The 26,809-nt window shown below is 42.9% G+C and overlaps 1 protein-coding gene across 13 annotated transcripts in view; it reads left to right on the top strand.

Annotated features, from left to right (window-relative positions):
- Positions 1-26,809, top strand: part of ncam1b (neural cell adhesion molecule 1b) — an 80,909-nt gene that overhangs the window by 20,961 nt on the left and 33,139 nt on the right. For all 13 annotated transcript variants that reach the window (XM_030108493.1, XM_030108496.1, XM_030108499.1 and 10 more), the window contains exons 2-6: positions 20,355-20,429; positions 20,804-21,013; positions 22,687-22,830; positions 24,183-24,320; positions 24,717-24,834. In XM_030108493.1, the coding sequence (XP_029964353.1) occupies positions 20,355-20,429; positions 20,804-21,013; positions 22,687-22,830; positions 24,183-24,320; positions 24,717-24,834 (685 nt within the window). The remainder of the gene's footprint in view (positions 1-20,354; positions 20,430-20,803; positions 21,014-22,686; positions 22,831-24,182; positions 24,321-24,716; positions 24,835-26,809) is intronic.

The raw sequence follows: 26,809 nt of genomic DNA on the forward strand, positions 1-26,809 counted from the left end.
AAAATATAACCCTCAGAAGTTATTTTATATCTGCAGTCCGATGATTTTTTTTCTCTAATTGAGCTTGTATATCTGAATGTATCCTCATTTCTCTCTGTCGAGGTTGAAGCACAGTTTGGATTAATCTTATAGTGAGTTAATTTGAGCAATTAAAGATAGATAGGACTGAGTTTATTGGTCCACCTGCACAGAACAGTGTGATTTTGCCTTATTGACTTTAAGGTTTAGCTTTGGATGTTTAAATGACTGTCAAGGTATGTTTTGAAGTTTGGAACTTGTTTATTTTTTCCTTCCATTTTGTGAATGTTTCCTTGCTGAAGATGTCCTGGGCTCTGGTGCTTCCTGAGCCGTGGGTGACCGACACGCGGAGCTGTCCTTGAATGCCTCTTCAGCTGTCAGTGTTGCTGCTGCTTAACAAGCTGCTCATGCTGGATGACACCAAAAACAAAAAGAGACTCTCAGCAGACGACTTTTCTGATCATTTGGTGCTCAGTGAAGAGAAATCCATTTTTCATCTCAAGATCAGGCGATGTGAGTGGAACTGTAGTTTCATACTTTCATAATGCAGTGTTCTGTCAACAAATCCTGCAGATTACGTGATACAGGATTTGAATATATAGGGATATTATGGACAATATCCCTCAAAGCACACGCCTCAAACTACTATTTAGATTCCTTCAACACTTGTTTTAACTGTCAGCATAAAAATAAAAATGTCATATAAGATATATCATATTTAACGAAGTGTGACTATTAAGTGTAGTAAATGCCTTCGGGGGGGCTGTGTACTCCACAGTTAATATTCCCACTGCTATGTTTTTACATAGATGTGGCATTCGCAGGACTTGTTTTCCTTGATTTCTTCTGTAGCGCCAGCTAGATAGATACAGGTACATCTTCACTCTTCACTGCATTTCAGAAACACACGTGTCCAAAGTAGGTGTTTTAATGTCTGATTTATTCATTTTTACTTGGAGTGTTTCTGTTTCCATGCCATGATTTATTTCTGTATGGTGCTATTTTTTTGTATGCGCCTTCTGTTTTGTTTACTTTCCACCTCACTGCAGAACAAATTCACAATCTCTGAGAAAGAAATATGTATTTGGTGTTTGGTCAGATTCTCAGTCCTGAACCTGGTCTCAATATTAAGCAGAGCCTGGTTGATTTACTTGTTGTGTAGTTCAATTCCATATTAACTCAGTGCAGTGAAACTCAGCTTCTGCCTCTCTTCTTATCTGAAAACATTTTTTTTGTCTCAAACATAACAGATTACATCTTACTGAATCAGCACAAAATAAACAGGTAAATAACATAAAGTTCATTGTCTGTGTGTGAAATGACAAGATGAAGCAAAAAGCTTATCTGTTCGAGTCCTGTGCTTACAACATACACACTCCTGCAAGAAAAAAGCAAAACGGATTTTATCTTAATCCCTCAAGTGTCGTTGACTCTTTCCATCTGATTTCATCACAAAATATCTCTTTAAAGTTCCCACTTACAATGGGAATAAATACAGTTTAGCCAAAAACAGTTTTCAGAGGAAATGTTTTCATGATGTCTGGTGTTCCTTCTCTGTCTGCAGCTATTCGTTAGGCTGATGTAACCTCTGTGTTTGAGTTTCAGGGCTGTAGTTTGTCACCCTCTGCTCATACTGTAAGACTTCCTGGTTTCTGTATGGGGTTTGCACATTCTCCCTGTGCATCTGTTAAGTTTCTCCTAGATGAAGTAGACTGGTTTGATGAATGGAGGTTCTTTTCTGCAATATGACATGCATGTTCTTTTTTGGTTGTTTTGTTGCGCAGGATCCTCTCGATGTAACGGAGCTGCCTGCAACACAAACATTTCCACTGTTCATTTTTTCATGTTCCGTATTAAGTGAGGAACATTAAAAAAAAAATCAGTCACGAGATGAGCAGCTGGAGGGTGCTTCATTTCAAACTCGGTCACTCCGTGGTGCAGCACGCCTTTTTGTCATTCTTATTCGACGTACCGCACCCGCCTTTTTTTTTTTTTTCTAGTAGCTGTCTGTAAGCTCGTGCTTGGCTGGGAAATCATTGCGTCAACTGGGAAATAACAGCTTAGAAGCTTTTTGTCGAGCCAGCAAAAGAGAGCGCTAATCAGAAACCTGTTTGATGCTCAGCCAGTGTTTGTGCTTTGGTTTGATTGGCTTATGGATACACAAAGTGTGTAGCCGGGTCAGCAGGGACGTAATCTGAAGACAGGAGAAGACCAGCTGAGGCGTCATCGCCTTGGCCGCTGTGGTGGGCGACCCTTGTTTATGTACTGGCAGCGACGGATTTCTCTGGCATTTGATAGTTGGCAGGTGTTAGAGACTCTGTTAGTGTGTGTGTGGGGGGGGGTGGACATCAGTGTGTGATTGACTGCTGGTGGGTGATGTCCAAATGCTCAGCTGCAGCCAACTGTTTCCATGCCAGCAGAGCAGAGAGGAAGAGATGGCCGTGGAGAACATGGTCCAATATTTATCTGGTCAACAGAGGAGGTTCGATCTCCCGGCGATGGCTCTCTGTGCTCGCCGCACGCTCGCCCTCCTCAGCTCCGTCACCTTGATGAAGACACGCTCGTGCCAGGTTTTGTTTTCATTAGCGCTTTAATCCAATTACCGTGTGGTCTGCTCTAATCTGTGAGAGGTTTGCGTCGTCCTCCCCCCATTCATAGACGACTCCAGAAGTGGCTGCACACGCTGTGTCATCCTACACACCATAATGAGTACTCAAGTGCCGCTCTGCCTCCCCGCCCTGCCCCTGGCTCTGTCTGGCTGTATCCGAAATGGAGCGTTCCCTCCTATTGATCCTCTTCCTGGTGGAGTCACGGGCAGGCTTATCCGGCTCGTCCCGGCTTGTCTGCTCTCTGAATGGTCACACAGAGAGCGCTGTGTGTGCGTGCCAGGCTTCGCGGCTCCGTGTAGTCACAGGCATCTTGTGGCTGAGTGGTCATTCTGGCTCCCTCCCTCCAGACCTCCTGCCCTCCCAGTCAACTATTATTTGCCTCTTTGTTGTTACAGTAATGATTAGAAATGCATAAAACTCGCGGCAGTTAGCCCGGCCTCAGTGTGCTCCATTGTGCTAATCCTTAATGGCTTCCTCACAAGGAGCTTGCAGGGTGGCTGCGTTGTGGCTCTTTCATGAGAGCGTGTCGTGACGAGCAGGAACAGCGAAGCCACTAGAGAGCTACTGTAGTGATTAATCTGGAAGAATGGGCCTTTTTTTTTTCTTTGTTTCTTTTTGCTTTGTTTATGACAGGATGTGGTGATTCAGTGTGTGTACAGAGATGTTACCATTTCAGTCCAACTCATTTTTTTATATATATATATATTTCCCAAGCAAGATATGAAAAGGAAAAAAAAAAAAAAAAAACCTTTGCTGAGTCCCCAGAACTTAGCCTCCAAGAATCTTTCCATGTCACTGATTATGCATGTCTTTTTTAGACATAGTGACAGACGGCTCTGCCTCGGTATTTGTACAGGTTGTTCTTCCCCCGCCGAAGCTTTAAAAGGAAGAAAAATCAAACTGTGTGTTTAGAAGTTTTCATTATCTCTGTGTTGTGTGTCGATGGCAAAGCTTGTTTGCGTCCAAAGAATTAACACAATTGCCGCGGCGAGTTATCAATCCACTTCTTGTCTTTAGATTGGAAGCGCCCGTAGCCGCACGACGTCTGCGTTTTCCCCTGGCCTCGTTTTCAACCTTCTGAACACTGACTCATTACAGGAGTACACAGCGTAGCATGATGGGTCACAGACGCTCAGCCCGCCGCCTCCCTGGGCTTTTGTTGTGCGGCACACAGCTGAGGCAGATGCTGAGGGCCACTCACACTAAATTGCCTGAACGAGGGCAAATTCTGTCGGCCAGTGAAGTGGAGTGCAGCGCAGCTCATTGAGTCACAGCTTATCTTCAACACAGACAGGAACAGGAGTGCAGTTCGGAGCGCCGTACACCCATTAGAGAGACAGATTGTTTGAGTGTGTATTTTTGGCTTCAGTTTGAGTCATTTCGTTACCTAAAGATCTTATAGCTCCGTGGCGGTGTTTGCCTCAGTCTTGTGTTTTATATGTGTGCTTTGTCATTGTTATTATTTTTTTTTTCCTTCTTCACTGAAAAACACACTCGTGAGTGCCGTGTCTGGGAGCAAGGTACATTCATGTGCAGCTGGGTAAACTGAAAACATCTCTACCCAAGTGGAAATTATCTCATGAATACATATCATGCATTGCAAATACATTGCAAAAAAAAAAGTAGCCAGAATATGGAAAACGCTACATTGTGCTATATTGGTATTAAAGAACAAAAAAACAAAACATGTGCAGTGCTGATATTTAAATTAACATTTTACCATTATACGACTTAGTTATACATTAAATATTTGATATAAAAATAGCAGTGTTTTATTGATTTGATGAAATTCTTTCGAGGATAGTACAGCATGGTAAATCTCATCATCTGCAGCATTGTTCGAAAAGTGTAGGTAGTGCCTTCCCTGGGGGGGCGCTCAGGAACTTTACAGAAGGGCTGAGAGACTTTCCTACATTCTGATAGAAACATGCCCGACGATTTTGTCGCTACCGAGCTGAACTGTTTCAAATTCCTGCTGTCTAACAACCATCCGACGCTGCTTCTCAGATAAGACATCATACATGCAAAGTATAAAAACCCACTAAAGGTTTTTCTTTTTCAGTAAAAGCAACTGCTCTTCCGAATTTGTCCACGGGGTATCAAAATGTTTTAGTGGAAATCACATCAGGCAGAGATCCCATAACAGGCTGAGTTTATGAAAACATGCTCGCCGCATGCTGAGAAGTGACATGCTTTTACAAACATCAGCGTGGAGAGAAACACTGGCAAAAGTGCATTTGGTCGGAACATTTTCAAGATGCATTTGTACTTTTTGAGCTGTAACTAAGGATGTATTTTGCAGCTGTTGGTTTTTACAGCTTCTCATGCTGATGTTACCAGTCCGGCTCATTTACAGTCAAATTGGGCTGCATTTGAGCTGAAATGAGTCCACGTCTCAGCTTTAAAGCTCTAAATGACTGAATTCGTGAGAAAGATATTCTTTGGGGGATAAAGCAGTTTTTGTTATTGTGGGGGAGCTCATTGTCCTACATGCTACAAACCTCTGATCTGCAGTATAATGTGGAGGTTCTTTGTCACGACAGTACGACAGTATGATAAAGTTAATGTGACGCACAGTGTGACTTATTCCGCCATGCTTCAACGTCACTGCCGAACACCTTTTAAATGGCCACTCTTCAGCAACAGATACAAGTTTAAATCATCTTAACTGTGGCAGCTCAGCTTGGGCTGCCTCCGCCTCTTATTTTAATGTGCGCTGCCCTATTACATAACTCATAAATATGACCATTACGTCAGTATTTCAAGTGATATTTTACACCCTCCTATTTTTTAACATGTACCATTCTGCCGCCATAAAATAAATCCTGTCATCGGCTGACAGTTATTACACTGATTGAATATTTTCTTAGTTTTTTTTCCAGATGAAATTAGCCAGGTATAACTCATAAAAAGGCTCTAAGGAAGTGTGGATTACATTGTAAAGCTCCTTGAGAGCTTATAGATGCCACGGAGAGAAGATTTGGAAATAAGATTTCAAATTTCACAAGGGCAAATTGGACCGGACACTTTGAAATGGATATAATTAAGAAGCGGTCGGCTTCTTTGTGGCAGTGGATCCTTTTGGGCTGCTGCAGCAGCTTTTCTTTCAAAGTTACTGCACAGAGACTTACTGTAAGCTGCCGGCCATCTGTTATGCAGTCTTATGGTTAGAAAGTAATGCATAAACGAAATGCCCCCTGTGTCTGAAAGCTGGTAGATATTGATGCCTCAGCTCGGGGCTATAATAAAGGAAGCGCCAGCTGAGACTCCAGTGAATAGTTAAAATATGCTCTTTAAACATTGTGTTATTTCACTGAATAACAGTGGACAGAGGGTTGGATTTATTGGTTAATGCGGTGCGCCTTTTACTGCCGCAGACACGGGATGCACTGCGCCACCACTGGCTCAGCCACTGGAGGAAGTCCTGGCAATCAGTTAAAATCGTGCGCGTTGTTTTGACAGCGTCTTCAGTGTAAATAGTCACTCCTCGGAGGTTACACTGCTGCGTCCAATCAGACAGCCATACGAGAGAGGGAGCGAGCGGGGAGCGGGAAGGGAGCGAGCGGTGATGTCAAAATGAGAGGAGAGGGGAGAGCTGGGGAACACGTTTCCATGGCAACTGGTAGAAATGAGTATAACTGTGGTTGAGAGGCATGAGCAGCAAGCAAATACTTAGTTCTTCCTTATAACTAGTAAGACCTGAATGCAGGCGCTTTGGCTGGGCGCTGCCACTTTAAGACCGGGATCTCAATGCTCGGTTTGTCCTGAATTACATGCTCTCTAATTCATTTCTTAAAGATTTTTCTCATGAATGCTCAATGTGTGAAGGTCTTGTGCACTCAAACAGTGGAATTATGATTGTGTGTGTGCCGCCATACAACGCACACCTGTTTTTAAAACATAAGTGTCATCCAGCTTTTACTGCAGTTTCCAAAAAGCTTGTTTGTTACAACCGGGATGTGAGAAATGTGTGTTTAGAATTTTAGATTCACAGTGAGGAATCCAATAGCGTAAATGGTGTTATTGGCTCTCTCTCTCTCTCCCTCTCTCTCTGTCTCTCTCTCTCTCTCTCTCTCTCAGGGCATGAGATCAATTATCAATAAATTGTGATGTATTGCGAGTCACCCTCTTGCTGTGCCTTATAAACACAGTGGTGCGTGTCCTCACCGAGGCTGACATGCTTTATTCAACGAGACGTTTGAATCGTGAAATCATGAGAAACTGCTGCTTGAAGACTGTCCCACGGTGGCTTTACATGCACGTTATTTTGCTGTGTGTGTGTCTGAACATTGGTTTTGGACACATCCTGTATTCCAGAAACCTCTGCGTTGTTACCAGAAATATAAAAAAATATGATTTTTAAATATATATTTTTTTTAGTTACGTTGTATGAATTTCTGTTCCCGGGGCTTTTTGCTATTTATTCAGTTTCTTTGAAGGACAGATCAGGCCTTTTGTTTATTTTAGATCGCAGATAGTAAGCTGTGGAATATAACTGTGACCGACAATTTGGCAGGCTTAACTTTAAGAGGTTGGGAATGTGTGTGGGTCTGTGTGTGTGTGTGTGTGTATGTGTCTGTGTTTACGCTGGCAGAATAGATAATGAGCTTAATCCCACATGGCAAGTGAGGCGAGTCACGGCTCGGGTCGAAGCTTACTACAACATCCAGCAGCCCAGGCTGCAGCACCCGAGGTGTTCTCAGATAACCGCGGAGGCTGAAGGAAAAAGGCTGGGCGCTGCATAAACTCACATCTATATGGTGTCCTTGGCCTTCATATCTTATCGGCTCCTTCCCAAATAACAGGGTATTCCTGTGGGCCTTTTACTTTTAAGATACAACCCAAGCCAGTTCAAGCAACGTTGCCCTCTTTAAAGCTCTCCCGCTGCAGCCGCTGATTACGATAGCTCAAGGACATCAATGCACATGATTTCCATTCATGAAATACCCTCCTTCCACCATCATGGCCGGATTGACACTCCCACACACGTGCCAGCACATGTGCATGTACTGATATTAAGTGGTACAATGCCTTGTGGCTGTGCTGAGGAAATCATGAACACAAGCCTTAAATAGACACACACACACACACACACACACACACACACACACACACACACACACACACACACACACACACACACACACACACACACACACACACACACACACACACACCAGTATACTGCAAAGTGGGTATTCTGGAGTGCCTACTGATCCCAGACTAGGCTTTTATTCAGATCTAAATAGTGCTTCATCAATGTTGACGTATTTTGTTCCATGTTACTATAGATCTCACCAGATTATTCTACTACGGAAACCACCAAGGATTTGTTGATGCCTCACAGCAGCATGAATTATTGACACTGCAAGCTGTCTCCTATAGTCATGATCACCCTGCATCCTAAAATGACATTGCCCACAGCCACAGGAAATGTTACACTACAAACGACCCGCTAATGTCAGCCTCGGTAATTTTGTCGGGTTCAAATGTGCCTGTTTGGATACAATAACAGAGACAGACGTTTATCACCTGGGAGTTTGGGGTAATTTTGGCAAGCCATCTTTCCGTGCTCATACGTCACTTATCAAGTTTATTTAACAGAAAAAAGAATATTTTTGACTTAGATCAACATTTCTCAGCCTTTTTTTGCCAGCTGATTGGCAAATTTAAAATATTTCTTGTTTCCATAAATGACACATTTTCAAAATAATGATTATTTCATCAAATTATGCGTTTTTATCTTTGTTCCTTAACTTCCTTTATGAATCAAGCCATCAGCGTGAAAACTGTCTTCTGTGATAACGCTAACAGCGCGATAGCATCATGTTCAAGACTTCATTTATGGAATTTCCGGGGGTCAGTACCACTGACTAGGACAGCCCCCTCCCCAATGGGGATTTTTTTCCTCTCTTTTATCTTCAGTTTTAGCACAACAAGCAGCATGATGGTTAACTGCAGGGAGATTAAGCATTTTCTCAGAAGTAGGTCACTCTTATCTACTTGAATTGTTTATTCCTCAGTAGGTTTCTCTGCCAGCCTGCTGTTGAGGGTCTTGGGAACTGGGGACTTAAGCACAGGTTTAGATATGTGGTGTATATATTTCTTCTGATTCACGTCTTCCTGATTTGTGGTACATACCACCTAATATTCTGCAGTTTGGCCTTTACAGAATTTAATTTTACAGATTTAATTTCGTTGCTAGCGGCTCACAAACACATCGATGCTGTTAAACAGTTTTAACATAACAGCAAAGAGTAAATTTGAGAATATACCTAATATTTCAATCTCACTTTCAGCCTCACATTGTTTTTTGTAGAAATAAGATTTAGGCTTGGACAGTTTCAAACAGCATGTGTCGTGACTGAAGCATTTATAGTCTCAGAAGAAACGGTGGGAGATGATACTGCTTTCTCAGCAAGCCTCGGAGTTACTGACACACCCTTAATTTTAAGTATTGATTGTCAAATGGAAAAGCAATTACTCATCAGAATTTCAAGCAGTGAGCGAGCAAGACTTTGAGGCCCATTTTACCTTCTAATAGACATGCTCTAACACTCATGGCAAAAGTGCACCTGTGCACAAAGTAGGGTGCATGGTTTAAAGAGGCTGTGCTTACTCTTTTGAATTTGAAATTACAGGCGTGTTCTGGGAGTAATGATAAATAAACCAGAGACAGAGTGCCCTTTTCCGCTCCTTTTTAGGAGCCAGGTGCACCTGCACCCTGGCACTCTGCTATTACGGGATCACTGAGGAGTGGAGAAGAATGCTTTCAAGTGCATAAGTAAGATGGAGCAGGTCTGCTACTCCATGAAGTCGAACCAGCGGCTGTGATGGAGCCGAGGACTGAGGACGATGGGAAATGTAGACGGCTCACCTGTCTCAAAGGGAAGAGTTATCTATATCGGTGACTGTTGGATCGTGTTGATTGATGTTGTTTTATGGGATAATTTCTCACGCTGTTAATAAAGTCACCGGCGATGTGACCTGTAAATGAACGAGCACGACTGCTGTGTCCTGTAGATGCACATACTGTACACATCCTGCTGCCGTCTGATGCCGCAGGTATTAGATAAACTCGGAGAAATGGTTCTCGCAAACAGCTGGAGGCAACAAGCACAAAATTGTAAAATTTCACAGCGATCCATAGCTGTGAGCGACATTTCACTCGATCCTACAAATACAGGGCAAGGGGAATACAGATATTCACATTAAAGTCACCGCAAAGTCGGCGAATGTTTACAACAATCAGCTATGTTGATTTTATTACAGCAAAGTGAAAAGTTGCTGTAATCGTCAGTGGAATTCTTTCAGCATGGAGTTCATGACCCTGCCCAGCTGTTGTTCAGATAACTTAATGTGGACCAAACATGGTTGACTCACCAGAACAGCATGCCGTGAGCTCGGCTAAAAATACCACCCTAAATAAGGGAATTAAGAAAATAGCAGGTGTCTCATATCAGCAAAGCATGGTTGAAATGCGGACTTCAAAAGTCCAAGATTAAAAGAAGCATTTTCTTGTGTAATGTTGCTCCATTTTTCACTTGCCCGCATCTGTGGTGATGCGATGCGTCGATCCCCGAGCTGTTCCAGCCTTAAGTGAGTTTGGAAATGAAACATTCGGGATTCATATGGAGATTGAATTTCTACACCGAGCATTTTCTTTTTTGTAATTCGACCACCCCCTGCCTTGAAAGAGTTTTTGCCCTTTAACAAGACTTAAACTACAGTAGCTTGTTAGCCCCTTTAATATATGAAAAGTGAGCTGTTGGTTGGAGAGCAATTACCCTGTCTTCATAACTCTCAGCAAAGAGGAGCCAGGGCTCTGCCTTCAGTCTGAAAGAACCAATTAGTGCTTGGCCTACGGAATAATTTAATTTGGAAAACTCTCAGAGTCTGCAGGTGTGCTGCTGTTGTATTGAAACACTGTACACAGAAATAGAAGAATGAGAAGAAAAGCAGTTAGTGGGGAATGGGCTACAGGATCATGCCATGGAAATCCCCCGGGGGACTTTCATCTTCTCTGAGTGTCAGCTTGCTCTGAGGATATGAGAACGGTTTTGCATTGTTGGTTTTAATGGGAAGCTCAGCATTGTGAAGTATACTGACAGCTTTTGGAATGTGGTTTGCTGCCTTCTGACTCTGTGGCATTAATTCAACGCTCATATTTGATGTAGTTAGATGAAGGGATGCCATTTCTTTACACTTAAAAGTACGACTTCAGAACTTCTTCGCTCTGCTGTTTGCATTTTAACAGCTTTCATTTCATAAATGCTTTCTGATCCAGCAGTTTTAGGGAATACATTATGTGCTCTCTTACAGATTTAGCAGCACACATTCACCTTCCGCTTACCAGCTGTGGCGTTACAACTACTGACGGGTAAAATGAAGTGAACGTCTCGCTCTGAGAGTTGATATGTTGGAAGCAGGAAAGATGGGCAGGTGTCAGGGCTTGAGCAGGCTGACAGCACTGTAGCTGTTGTAGAGTTTAGCTGGTCTTAAATGTCTATCTAAAGTGGTCCAAGGATGGAAACGAGGTAAAAGGATCATTGTAGATGTGAAGCAGTTTGATTTGGCTCATTGGTGAAATTTAATATCCACACAAAGTTGCCTTGCCCTGTGATCTTTGCTCAAAGGCTGAAGGCCGGCCTGTGTGGGCCGACATTCAAGTGACTGCAGAAGTCAATTCTCATTCTGATAGAAAGAAAGAGGTGAGAATATCTACTACAAGCAACTGTACTGCATAAGTTTTGAGTTGTGTAACTGCAGACTAGTCAGGGTCCCCATTCTGACCCCCGTTCAATACTAAAAACACAACGGACATCAACGCGGGACCGTAGAGCAGTGAAAGACGGTGGTCCAGTCTGATAAATCACTTTCAATTTGCTTACCGGTGGAACATAAGGCACAATAATGCTTTATGGAGAGAAGGTCAGCTGGCAGAGGTATTGTGAATCTCTGGGACAGGTTTGCTGGGTAACCTTGAGTCCTGTCATATTGTTGGCTGTTACTTTAAAGTGTTTGACCAACATGTACCACTAAGCATTGCTGCAGACCTTGTACATCCCTCCCATGAGAACTGCATTCCCTGATGGCAGTGGCCTGTGGCCTGTTTCAGCAGGATATTGTGCACTGCCACAAAGGAAAGATGGATTTAAAATGTTTTGAGCAACACAACAGCAAGGTTTCGACGCTGACCTGGCCTCCAAGTTCTCCACATCTCAGTCCGAACAAACGTCCGTGGGATACGCTGAACATAAATAATAAGATAAGCCTTCATTTATCTCCTAGTGGAGAAATTGTCAAAATCACATCCATAGAAGCTCCAAATGGAAACTTCAGGTCTTTAGGGCACTTGGTGCCAGACATCCCAGCACAGCTTGGAGGTCTAATGGAGTTTCAGTAGAGAAAGTAGCATTATACATGGGGTCGTAATGGTCAGGGTGGTTTATGTAAACTCAAACTGAGTACGTCAGTGTTGGCTGTAGTTGGTGCTGCTCTGTTGATTTGTGCTGTTTTACCGAGGGCTAGGGTGCATCAACATAAACATTTCCAGAATATTGGTTTGATTGGGTGCTAAAAGTGTTACCATCCATGCAAAAACAATACATACAAAATATTGAAGCGATATGAGGTGATTTAGAGGTGGAACGTTGCGTCTGGTTTTATGGCATAAGGGGGTAACAGGAACTGTGTCCCTTCGCTCTGCCCTGCTCGCACATGGCCTGCTGTTTAGTGTGTGTGTGTGTGTGTGCGCGTTGCTGCAACATTATTACATTTCAAGCCCGGAGACCTGTATATTCCAATATTCTCGCACATTTTACCCTCTGTTTTGCGAGAACTATTCTATTTTCCCGCACCTGCATAAAAAGGGGGGGGGGGGGTTGTCTATATAAAGCTTTGCCTGTGTAGCTCAGTCGCTGAGTCAATTCCCTCAACACCACCATCACACACCACAGGATCCAGCTCTCACAAGATGGCCTTAAGCCCCCGCCAGAGCAACCGCACCCTGGTTTTTGGTCTGGGGGCCAGCATCACCGGTGCAGATGCCATCATTACTGGCGCCGAGCTGCCAAGTGGTCGCCAGATCTTGCGGTGCTTGCTGTATCACTGCGACACACAACTGCACGCAAAGCGACCAGGTTTGACTGTAAATGGTAAACGGACCGCACTCATATAGCCCAAAGCGCTTCACACTGCAATATCAGATTCACCCATTCACTCCATACTGCGTGGTGGCAAGCTACTACTGCAGCCACAGCTGTCCTGGGGCAAACTGACGGAAGCGAGGCTGCCAACCATTCACTCTCATGCTACTTTCAAACTTGGGCAAGGAGGGTGAAGTGTCTTGCGCAAGGGCCCAATGACAGTTTTACGCCTGCGGGAGCGGGGATCTGGTTCCTTGGTATTTTTTATGTTTTTATACATGCTTCTACATGCTTTATAAAGAATATTTCTAGAAGCAAGCACATCATTACATGCAGTGCAGGTTGTTTCAGAGAGTGACTTCTATGTTCTATTCAAAATAAATGTTCTAAAAATCGATTTCTTGTTGTTTTTGAGATTGCCTTGGCATGTTACGCAAGAAATCAACCAAAAATGCCCATTTGGTATTTTTCACATGCTGTGTTCCACCTCTAAATCTCAAGTAATTTCCCCAAAACTTTGCACAAATCATTTTTATGTGTGTCCGAACAAAATGCAACCCCAATCAGATTGATATGATAATGGTGCTAATCTTAAACAAATACATAAAAAATATTACGCTCAACAAATCTCTAGTATAGGGCAGGCAAGGGGGGCTCTGCTGTTGCGAGGTCACCACCGCCGAGCAGTAGACTCCCAATTCTTGTCTTTTTAATGCACAGCACAGGACACTTTGCAAAGGGTGGTACTGTTGCCTTAGGACTGACCCCCTCTGGCAGCAGGTCCACATAACACCTGGACCTTTGACATCACAAATCTCACCTCTGCTATGCACTAGCAAAATTAATGCTTAAAATAAAGATAAATATAAACTATTAGCACCATTGACTATTGACATATTGAGTATAATTACTGGTGATATTCCACTATATGTTGATATGTGTTGAAGATGTGATAAGGGCGGTGGTGTTGATAATGGTAATAGTAACATTTTTGGATGTATGTGTGTGTGTATTTGTGTGTATATATATATATATATATATATATATATATATATATATATATATATATATATATATATATATATATATATATATATATATATATATATACACACAATGGGGGAAATAAGTATTGAACGCATTAACTGTTTTGTCATTACAATTTATTTCCAAAGATGCAATTCATGTGACATTTCTTCTAGACACTGGTATTAACTCAAATAATACACACATGAAAAGAAATCACAACATTCAAATCCATAAATAGTGATTATGTGGAATTAAGTGCAATAACACAGGAAAAAAGTATTGAACACACCATGGGAAAGCTGTATAGTTTGTCAAGGAAAGGCACCATACCATCTCACACCTGAAAGTAATTAGTCTTTGTACTTCCTATAAGTGCAAACCAACATCAGCTGGGTTAGTGCTAATTGATGGCCCTATAAACAGGTTGTTTTTTCACCAAGTAGTCAAACAAGACACATCTCATGATGGGTAAAAGCAAGGAGCTCTCTCAAGACCTTCGCAGCCTGATTGTTGCTCAGCATCAGAATGGAACTGGTTACAGACTTATCTCAAAGAATCTGAGTATTCCAGTAAGCACCGTTGGGGCCATTATCCGCAAGTGGAAGAAGCATCACCTTATCATCAACAGGCCGCGCACAGGAGCTCCTCGCAAGATTTCTGACCAGGGAGTCAGAAAGATGGTCAGAAGAGTTCTCAAAGAGCCAAGGACCACCCGGAAAGCACTCCAGCAAGACATGGAGGCAGCAGGTACAAGTGTTACAGAGAAAACGATAGGCAATGCACTCCACCGCCATGGCCTCTATGGACGCTCAGCCCGCAAGACTCCGTTCCTCAAAAAAAGGCATGTTGAAGCTCGTCTAAAGTTTGCTAAACAGCATCTGGATAAGCCTGTGGAATACTGGGAGAATGTTGTCTGGTCAGATGAGACCAAAATTGAACTTTTTGGCTGTCATACTACACACCATGTTTGGAGGAGAAATGGCACTGCACATCACCCAAATAACACTATACCAACAGTGAAGTTTGGTGGTGGAAACATCATGGCATGGGGTTGTTTCTCATCTCGTGGTACTGGCAGACTTCACATAATTGAAGGAGCAATGAATGGAAACATCTATCGGCAAATTCTTGAGATGAACCTCCTGCCATCCACCAGGATGATGAAGATGAGACGGGGCTGGACCTTTCAACAGGACAACGATCCGAAGCACACGGCAAAGTTGACTCTCGAATGGTTTAAAAAAAAGAAAATCAATGTGTTAGAATGGCCCAGTCAATCATCTGACTTAAATCCGATCGAACATTTGTGGAAAGAACTAAAGATAAGGGTTCACCAGAGGGCACCAAAGAATATTCAGGATTTGAAGACAATCTGTGCGGAGGAATGGGCAAAAATCACACCTGGGCAGTGTGGGCGATTAGTTCATACATACAACAAGCGTCTGGAAGCAGTCATTGCAAACAAAGGCTTCTCCACAAAGTATTAAACGAGTCTCAGATAGAGTGTTCAATACTTTTTTCCTGTGTTATTGCACTTAATTCCACATAATCACTATTTATGGATTTGAATGTTGTGATTTCTTTTCATGTGTGGATTATTTGAGTTAATACCAGTGTCTGGAAGAAATGTCACATGAATTGCATCTTTGGAAATAAATGTAATGACAAAACAGTTAATGCGTTCAATACTTATTTCCCCCATTGTATATATATATATATATATATATATATATGTGTGTGTGTGTGTGTGTGTATGTATGTATATATGTGTATATGTAGGTATGTATATATGTCTATACTAAATGCACTTAATTCATCAATTATGGCAACCTAAAGATGTGAAGGATGACAAGGGGTGGGAGTTCATAAGTTATCTTCATCAGACTCCTTTTCGAGGTACACTCATCAAATTGAATACAACACATGTCTAGTTTTTATTTATTTTTTTCTTCTGTTGTTTTTCTTATATACTACTTCTATATAATCTGTTTTTTTCCCCTGCCCAGTGTGGGGAATTTTGTGTTAAGTATTGTTCAGTGTATTTATTTTGTGTTGTTTTTCCTGTGCTTCGAAACAAATGCATTCATTCATTCATTCATTCATATGTTGGGATTTCATTTTTGCATTGCAATTTGATGCACCCTACTGAGGGCTGCTTGTAATGCAGGTCTGGCTTCATTATAAATGGGATGGGAGGAAGCGTTTCACACGGCTGTTCTGTTGCATTAATCTCTGTGTTGAATGGCATACAAACTTAAACATGATAAGTTACTTTTGCACTTAATTCGCCCCTCAAAGACAATGCTGCGGTAGGCTTTTAGCTTGTTATTAATGATTCTGCAGCATCTGCATTTCTGTGACACAATACAGGAAAAACCTCGGTTAGTTATCTCCCCTCCTCCTTAACTGCACCGTTTGTCTCGTCCCAGCAGAAATGTCAGAGGAAATAATTGTCTCCCCACACAGAGTCTGCCTATTTCAGTCAGTTTGATTAACATTAGTAGATTCTTGTGATGGTGGTGGTTCTGTGACATTCCCGCTTTGTAATGTAAAACCATCATCTCCTTCTAATTGCCACTTCTCCCCCCCTCCCCCGACACAAGCTCTTTTCATGGCTTTATCTCTGGGGCTTATCCGTTCAACCTTCAGTGAACCGTCTCACTGTATTGGACTCGTTATCAGAGGGTTCATCACGTCAGTGCTGAACCTGTTTTGGTTTTTCTCCCTCTGATCTCTGTGGTCTGATTTTTGTGTTTTTATTCCCCTGAAAGGCTGAGGCTTCTCATCCTTGTTTGAGATGGTTTTTTTTTTTTTTTTTTTTTTTTTGTGGGTTTAGGATGTTTTGCTGACTTAGCTCTGCTTATGTTGGAAACTATTCCGGTTGTAAAACACTTTCATGTACGGAGTGTGATAATGGGCCATAAAAATAAATTTCTCGACTTGAACAATCATCATCAGTTTACATCCTCTGCTGAAGAGTTGAATGGTTGTTTGCTTAAATGAATACCAACCACATTTTTTTTTTCACAGTCCAATTAAAAAGCTAAATCCATGAACCGTCTCTGTAAAATTAGCATAACATTGTTCTCATTAGTGTCTCGTAGCAGACAGAAATCTGAGCGCCGATGTCAGAGTTTGATGTTCCGTCACTTTGAACATCAAGTACGGATGATGAAAATGAAAATAGTTGGACTCATTTAAAAATAAAAACCTTCATAACCATCGATTAAAAAGCTTTGTGGTACATTGACTTAAAATAATCAGACGATGCCAGCAGCTGTGATTTCCACATTATAAATCCAAGTGGTACTGAAGGAAACTGTAGTAAAGACTTTGTTCTGCAGAGCTATAACCCTCGCTAATTACATTTTGTTTACAGTCCTTGGAAGTCAATCATTGCAAAGCTTGCTTTATAAATTTTTAACCAGAAAGAGCAGGCTTTTCCAGATCGGGGTCCAAGACTATAGCTGCCGTTGTCAACAGCATATTTCACGTTTTCCCTTTATCACACGTAAAAGACCAGCCGGGATGCGTGAGACTAGTTGGCTAAAGCATTAAAGATCTGCCGGTTTTCTCCAGATGTAGTAGCTGGTGAGCATTTCATCCGTCCACAGCTTAACTTTCATGCAGTTGGGGCTCCACAGGCATCAGCCAGCGGTCGTCTGGCTCACAGCACACGGCAGTCTGAAATACAGAGATGTTGCTCTGTTAAGCCAGCTGGATTTGTTAGTACATTAAAGTGTAAAATGAAAACCAGGGTAAGAGCAAAAACGAGTTACTGTTACTCCACTGGCGCAATGGACAACCACATTCATGGAAACCTTTTTTTTTAATTTTTTTTTTTATGTTAACCTGCAGCAACCGACGGCTACTGCTGCTACTAGTTGTGCTAACTGGCAACACTCAGGCTTGCCTGACAATGTTTAGCCTCTTTTCTTGGCCGTCCTGTGAAGATAATGGAGACACAGGACCTTCCACGCTACTGAGTCGAAGGTAACAGCTTCAAACAGATAAAGGTAAACGTTGAGACTGAACATGCGGAGCTCACTGTGCACAGTACCCTCTAGAGTGCTGCCTGCTACAGAGCTTCTGCTACGGAATTAGCATTTAAAATCTGATGCAATGCACACAATATCTTCCAGGGACAGCGATTCCAAAACTTTACTGTGGCAAATTCTGACTGTTTTCCCTTTTTTTTTTTATCCATTCAGTTTGCGTGTAGGCAGCTTACCTAAGTCACACAGGACACCAAGATGCATCATGGAAAGAAGGCAAGCCAGCAGAAGCAGTGTGATGGCTTGGACTGTATTCAGACAGGAAACCTTCCTCCCATCCATCTGGATGTTACTTTCACCCCGACCAGCTCCCTAATCACTAGTGCAGAACATGAACATCTTCTCCATGGAAATGGCGTCATTGATCTGTCTCAGCCATCAGGATAATTAGAGTGGTTTGACGAACGCAACCATCAGTTTAAGGTCTTGATTTGACCTCTGAATTCTGATTCTGGATTCCAGAGCGAATATCTCACAGCTACCAGCGCTAAACGCTCCAGAGGTCTGGTGGACTCCTTGCCTTAATAGATCAGGACGATATGGAAATAAAAGGGTGACAGGAACATCATTTTAATCAGGCAGCCGTGAACATGGATACCCACAGCGATTTACACGAGGGAATTTGGCTCTGATTAAAATTAAACATGCAAAGAGAGAAGTGGTAAACTCCAGACAGAAAACTCCTCCAGCACAGAACTGAACCTGGGTTCTTCTCGCTGTGAGGCGAACGTGCCCTCCGCGTCACCATCCCGCCATCCTCAGACAAATCTGAAAGAAGAAATTAGGTGAAAGAGTTCCAATTAAAATCTGATTTAGTGAATTAAACGGAGCAAAGTCCTGACACAGTTTCAATGTTCTAGTTTAATAAAGACGAAGAACGTGGGATTAGCAAAGGATTCGGTGTTCTTTAACCTTTGGCTGAGCTTCCATTCACGGGTGAAGCTTTCATATTTCAGCGAATGTCAGTTTTTGAAAAGTCTCGAAAGTGGCTGTCTGAAATAAATCAATGTCCGCACATTCTGTCCAAGATTTGTCTTTGCAGAAATCACTCTGCCTTCCGGCTGCAGACGTTGTGATTAGACTTCCTTGCCCTTGTTCCCTGGTGTCGCTGGACGACCCCGCGTGTCCCCGCTCGCCGTGACCTCCGCTGCGGCGCAGACGTTCGCACGGGCCCCTTCCCCGCTTGAATAATGGAGAGCAGCATTTTGGGCCCGTTTAGTCACACTCCTTAGTCAACCCTGACTGCTCCCTTGGGAGCTTCTGCAGGAAACAAGTGACGCTTTGTTCTAATTAGGCACAGAAGTGTTTCAGGCCATACTTCAGTCCGTGTCAGATAATAGAAATGTGTCTTATTCATCCACTCTCTGATTAAGTGCAGGATCTCACCCAGAGACACAGTGCATTTATCTAGCCAGCCAGACAGCGTGATTTCTAAGAAATTTTGAAAGCGTTGTAAAAATAATTTCTCTGAAGGTACGTTTGGAGCGCGGTGCTGATTCTCACCAGCCGCTGAATTTAAACTGAGTAATTGCAGTGCGGGCTTGATTTTATTCCTTTTGAAAGGAAAGGAAGACTGCAGGCGGCAGACGAATAGGAAATGACCATTTCTTCAGAAACGGGGCTTGAAGGGCCAACACTTACACCGTGCGTCTCCTGACGTGCGCGTGCGCAGCTCTCCACGGGGGTCGGCTTCCAGCTGCCTCCTCGTTTGCGGCGAAAACGTTGACGCGCGTTGAAAAATGTGGATGCCGCCACCTACAGGCACAGATGATTAAAGTTGCACCAAACTTTTCCATCAATACCTCCGTCCGTCTGCTGCAGCAGCTCGAGTTGTATTGCAGCTGGAATCAATCCCGGCTGACACTGGGTGAAAGGCAGAGTACAGGCTGTCGGCTGTCGGTCTATCACAGGGCTAACACAGTCCTCACAGGAAAGCAACACACACACACACACACACACACGCAGATGGGAGATCATGCAGCTCTACACACAACTGGAGTCACTCAATCAGTTGAATAATGGACTATCTGATCACAACTACCGTCACTTTCCAAGCCCACATTTATCAGTATGATTTGGTCTCCAGTCCCTTTCAAGCCATTTACTTTATTTTGCAGACGCAGCTCAAATGTGCATTTCCTCTTTATTACAAACAAAATTCCGCCACACCTCATCCTGCAGTGCCTTAAATAATTAAAGAGAAGGTCTACTTGGGACTGTAAAAGCTGCTGGTACAAACTGCAGTTGGAATCTCAATTATAGAGAACAAACAAATCACAAAGCTACACTTAAGAAGTCCGCTCACTTCCTGGTAATTAGTGAACCGGAGTTCAGTTGAATGACTGAAAATAAAAAAATTCACATCACTGAGATCGTGTCTGTAGATGGTCTGGAACTGGAGGAATTTATCAGACTTCACACTGTGGAACATGCTTCTGTCTTTTTGATCTCTGTGTTTCTGATGTTATGTTGTGGTTTTCTCGTTTGTGTCGTAGTTTCACTGGAAGTGCAGATCACGCCGACTCAGGGTGAGATCAGTCTCGGAGAGTCCAAATTCTTCATGTGTGAAGGTAAGTTTTGACTAAATCTTCTTTTACGTTTTCATACTTTGTACCTTTTTACAGTTGAAATGTTCTCTTGAATGGAGTTGTGACCCTTTGGAGCAATTCCACGTTTGGCTGCATTACATTACATTCTGTTCTTGATAGTTTTGTTGAACTGTTTTCAGTTTGAATCTTATTTGTTTCTGTCTCTTCATGAGAAAAAGGGGTAAAAAACATGGCCGATGTTATTGGCTTCTGTGTTTCCGTGTTATTTTTCTGACTTCTTGTTTGCGTTCACAGATCAAATACATAAACTGCCACCTCCGGCATTCCGTCTGTGGCCACAGGTTGACTCCGGCATGCTCTGTTCTCACATCCGCTGCTCTCTCCGCCGCTCTCAGTTGTAGGCGTCGCCAAGCACATAGACTGGTACGGGCCGAGCGGGGACAGGATAGAGCCGAACAGGCCGGACATCACGGTAACCCGGAACGATGAGTCATCCTCCACCCTCACGCTCTACAAAGCCGGGGCCGACAACGCGGGGACGTACAAGTGCGTCGCCACCGCCGGCAACCAGCAAGCGGAGTCCACCGTCAAAGTGAAAATATTCCGTAAGGCTGCCGCTCACCTTGAACACCTCGCTCTCCAAATTATACAACGGCATGATCGCAGAGGAAAAAGAGAGCCCTGTTTATTGAACTCATAGTATTTTATTGACTGCTCAAGGGCAACACATTACTCTTTTTCTTTTCAAGTGAGGATGGATTTTTCATCAGTTCAATAAACGGTCGGAAGACCATTAGAGGGCTGCTTAATGATCCTGTCTGTTGTGCAGTTCTCATGAGTAATGGCTTTTATTTTCCATGAATGCCAAGCATCAGCAATTGTCCATCAGAGATGAAATCCTGCTCCGAACAGAACTTTCCTCTTGTTATTCCACTGCTGATTTGGACTTTCTATTAGATCTGATCGTCCATGTAGACATTACATGTTAAAATCAATGCCGGCTTGTGTTTCTTCATACGGAATAAGTTTCCAGTCTTTTTTGTTATTTAATAAACTGTTGTTTTTGGCTCAATATGTTCTGAGAAAATAGATTTTTTAACATCATTATTAGTATTGTTTAACCTTTTATACGCTAAGTGGCCATTTATATTAAGATTCTTATTATTTTTTCACATTTCTTCCAAATCAGCTGTAGAAAGTTAACCATTAAATATGTGATATACTGAAGTATCTCTCACCTGCTTCTAAATATGGAAAAAAAAAAAATAACTGTTACACTTTGGTACTTGATATAAGCCATAAGAGATAATATAACTTCTCTCGTAATTCGTGTTTGCTTTATTTTCTGCTAATTTCACCCCTGCCGTGCTTGTATTAGTCACTGTAAAGCCTTTACGTGGCAATTTTATTTAATTGCATCCTGTCTTCTTTGATATTTGCCTTTCTACTCTATTAATTCTGTGTGGAGTAACACTGTGAACAAAAATTCCTCTGGGATTAATAAAGTGTTTCTATCCTATTACAAATGAAGTATTCACAGTAATCCCACTCAAAATATATAACTTACTTAATTTTGTTTTCGCCTAATTTTACCATTCACCAGCTCACATCGTTTACATTATTTATGAATACTGTAACATATATTGGCACTTTTCAGTCATTACATGTTCTATCGGGACTGAAAGTGCTGCGATTGCTCACTTTTACTCAGACAGTGTCATCAAGCTCTGGTCTCAGCGGTTTCACACACGCCAGCAAGAAGAAAGGAAGCAGCAATTTGCACATCTACTGCAGTGTCACCTCCTGTAATAGAAATAAATAATAACACATATTGCGAGATCATTACGTGTGGCCCCTGCAGGTAATGAGTTCCGTGGGAGTCGATGCTACATGAAAAGTTTTGTTACTCGTTTCCACAAATGAGCTGCGCATTATGTCTCAGTCCGCGCTGGTATGTTTAGTCTCTATTGAGAGGGGAAATTGAATGTAGCTCTTTAGCTCGCACCCTGATTCCAGTCAGTAATTTAACAATCCGGCTCTTTATGCCGCGAACAGCTCCGAGCGATTAGCCGGGTAGTTCTGGAAACGACTGCAGATCACTCAGTGGAACCGTCAGGGGAGGATGTTTAGATGGAGGTGAACTTTGAAATCATGTTATAGAGAGTTTAAATAGATGTAGCCGTGCTTAGGAAGGAAGGGAATAAAACACATTTCCTTCTTCGGGATTTATTGATGTTTGTGCAGCTGAATAAAACATGCGATTCCTGTTTGATTGCAGAAAGAATCACCTTCACCAACGCGCCCTCGCCCCAGGAGTTCAACGAAGGAGACAACGCCAACATCGTGTGTGACGTGGTCAGTTCACCTCCCCCCACCGTCATCTGGAAATACAAAGGCGCAAAGATACAAATGGAGAAAGACGGTGAGGCTTCTCAGAATATTGATTTCAGCTGTGATCGGGTGTGTTAATGTATTCACTTCTGAAGGTTTCTCTAATCTTCCCGTGCTCCGACGAATTCGTCTTTATAACTACACAGACAAAAGTTCTTACAAGTACAACGCCGCCATCACATTTCCATCACACGGACATTCCTGGCCTCTTCAAAACTGCATTTTTCAAAAAGACAAGGTGCTTCAGATGAGTGCAGAGAGCACGTTTGATGCTGGAACGCCACCCAGGGTCATCGCCACGCGTCTGAATGTGCAGCACTCAACAAGCCCCACAAGAGAGCAATGCAAAGCTCATATGAATTAGATCAAAAACAAGATACATTGCTTAATATAATCCTGTTCACTCGATGCTGCGTTTCATAAAATCTATAACTCAGCTGTGTAAAAATGAACGCGACTGTAACCCAGTTCGATTGTAAGGCTGCAGTTTTCAGGAGTGAAATCTAAAAACAGAGCTCACATCACATCCGTCCCTAAAGCCTGGGTGGCAGTGTCAGTAATTTACTGTGAGTTTCTTGGAGATAGAGCGCACGTTCATAATGAAAGCACAGAGACACCCAAAGACAAGCTGCTTAATAATGCATATGCAGATGTAGCACCATCACAGACTTGAAATTGCTCGTGCCCTCCTTTTGTTGCCATTCTTCTGCGGGGTTTAGCCCGGGCTTTTCAGAGGAAAAATTAATTTGGTTTTGAATTTGAAAATACAACTGACACCCTGCTACTCACCCCCTGACACAGAGCAATATAATAATGCGAATGGTGGTGTTGGTGTTGCTCACCGGAAAATAATAACAGGCGCTCATGTGTGGGTTGTAATAGTATTCTGGATTATTACATGATTAAATTTATTCGTTTCACATTTCATCTGGAACTGACGGAGTTCATGGGGGCTTTAGCCATATTCCTCTTTTGGTGGAAGGACTGTCAGACACACTGATAGGAATTTGACAAAGAGAAAATTGCAACCCTCTCCAAAAAATAGCTGCGTTTCCTCAGCCTCTCTCTGCTAAAATTATCTGTCAGTCTAAGAAAAATATAGCACGTACCTCTCACTAATGGATTCAGATGTTCTCATTTTCATATATTTGTCATAGTAACATAGCAGGCATGTCAGAAACTCGAGACATCACCGTTGAATTGTTTGTGTAATCAAACCGAATCTTTCACTGGTCAATTAATTCAGACAAGAGTTTGCTTTATTTATTGTGCTGTTTAATGTGCTTGTTAGCTCGGCTACAGCTGTTTATCATTAAATACTGAGTCACTGCTGCTGTAAAGTTGCCAAGCCTCCTCACTGATTTATCCTCTGCTTCCTTTTAGTCCGATTTAAGCTACTGAGCAACAATCACCTTCAAATCCGCGGCATAAAGAAGACAGATGAGGGCTTGTATACCTGCGAGGGTCGCCTCATGACTCGCGGCGAGATTGATCTGCGTGTCATCAAGGTCGTTGTGAATGGTTAGCACTCTTTTCCTCACACACACACACACACACACTCCACTTCCTGTCCTTTTTTTTTTTTTTTTTTTTTGTCCCTGTTTGTGCGGCAGGTGTCCCACGATGCTTAGAAAAAAGCTGCAGATCCTCAGAGGCGGACCAGGCTCGGCATCAATGTGGAAAACAGTTGCCCAGAGCAACCGTGTATCAAAGATGCTCCATGCTAATGAAGTCTGTTTCCTGCAACTTCTGAGCCCAGCAAATGAGTGTGCCTAAAATAAGTGTTCTGAATTTGTCACAGCTTCTGTTCCTGTTTTTCTTCTCGCCGTCTATCTCATATCTGTATGACTGTCTGTCCATATGCGAGCCTCTCTCCCGCGCTGTGTTGCGGTATTTATACGCCTCTCTGTGCCACAGTGGTCCCGACCATCAGGATATGGCAGTCGGAGGTAAATGCCACAGCAGATGTCGGGCAGCCTGCCATCTTGACCTGCGCGGTTGACGGCTATCCTGAACCCATGGTGACCTGGACGAGGTAAAAGCTGCAGAGACAAACGCGCCTCTGCTTTTCTGTCGCGGTGAAGAAACCTGCAGCTGGGCGGGACAAAGCACGCAGTACAGGCAGAGCAGTTCCTTTGGATGGCAGTGAGGATGTTGTGTTCTGCGGGGAGCGGGAGGAACCGGATCACTGAGGCAGGAGGTCTGCGTGTGAGGAACAGGCTGTAAAGCTGAATTCAACACGGACACAACAGGAGTTGCCTTTTAAATGGCTGTTTTACTCCATGTGTTTTTATTATCTTCCTATCTCAGAAAAAAAACAAGATTTGGTCCCCCGCCCAAAAAAAAGAAAGAAAGAAGAAAGAAAACCCACCGCCGTCTCACATCCGGACGAACGGAGCACATCTGAATTCTGGCCCGACGCTTCCACCAGATCAGATTTCATTTTGAAGGCTACATAATTGTGTATGTAAAATCATCCTCAAGACATTTCACTTTCAATGAAAATGTCTTAAACCAAATTTAATTAGTAATCAGACAGTTGTCAGCGAGCTGGATGATGAGAAGCATACAGAGTAATATTTTGATCCAGTGAGCCACGGCGCTGTGGTTTCACTTCACAATGCCGATTGTCACCAACCACACAAAGGCCTGTTGACACGTTACGTCAGGAGAGGTAATGGCTGGCAGTCGCAGGCTAATGAGGCAGGACTAATCAAAAATAATGAGCTGTGTGTGTTCTACATATACGAATCAAGCGAACACAAACGCGAGTGTGTTTCCCCCAACATCACACACGTCTGCAGAAAGCCTGCCTTCAGTAATGTCTCTGCTGGGATGCATTTCCCCGATGCTATCTTAAAGATTACATCCACCTTCAGAAGGATGCACTCTTCAGCCTTTCATTTGAAAGAAAACAGTGTCGTGAAGCTCACCGGCTCAAAGGGTGAAGAAAATAAGTTTCAGTCATGTTTTCCGCTCGGAGATGATGAATGCGGCGGAAGCAGAAAGTGCAGTGACTCATACATCCACATTTACGAGCTAAATGAAATGGACCAGATCAGCAAACTGAATTAGCAACTATAATTACAATACGCACGGAGAGTGGCTAATAATTACTTTCAGTGATAGGCGGGCATCCCTGCTGACAGTCGCTATCTGCAGGACGAGAAGACGAAATCCTCAGAGAAGATATTGAAACTCTGATTTCACCAGATCTAAGGGAGACAAAACGAGCTCTGAACAGGCAGAAGAAAACCACATCCGTTTATACGGCAACGGCAGAAACACCGAAAACCATGTAGAGTTTATGTTGAGCCACTAGTTGGCGCTGTTGTTTGTTTTTGTAATGAGACAACACTCCAATTTTCAAAATGATGAGAAACTGTAGACCGTATTAGACTTAGCCGTCGCGATGAAGCTGAGGAGAAGAGCTGCAGAACCACACGGAGACTTGTTTCCTGTTTGAAGCTCGCACAATATCATGAGCTGAAAGTCAGGGAGATCGATCGAGAAGTGAAAATACACAGCCTTCCTACAGAAAGTACAGGTTACGCTTTAAAAATAGTCTGCAGGTTCGGTTTGTTTTCTTCCTCAGTTTCTACCCTCGGCTCCTGTTCACGCGGTCAGGCGATTCTAACACGGTAAAATATAAATCCCGCGGCAGCAAATCCACACCCTGAACGATGTCTGTATGCAGGAATATGACATGCAGTGTCTCAATCAACCTGAGCTCAAGGTGCTGATACTCCAGTGTGCTTGTTATACAGGGAGACAGCCAAGGTTATTTGGGATATTCTCTTGTCTGATTTATTCATAGCAATACGATACTTAAACACAGTGTGTCTAAGGTACACATAAACAGTGAAACCTGAGGATGTGCATGGCCACAATGGCCGCTCTATTCAGTGTCCCTGAATGCAGCCATTGATAGGCTCCTGCTTTGTTAAACTCTGACTGTTCATCTCGTTTCCAAGACAGCAGGTAACTCTGTAGACCACTCACACTCACAC

The sequence above is a fragment of the Salarias fasciatus genome, chromosome 14, assembly GCF_902148845.1.
Source record: "Salarias fasciatus chromosome 14, fSalaFa1.1, whole genome shotgun sequence".
Taxonomy (NCBI): domain Eukaryota; kingdom Metazoa; phylum Chordata; class Actinopteri; order Blenniiformes; family Blenniidae; genus Salarias; species Salarias fasciatus.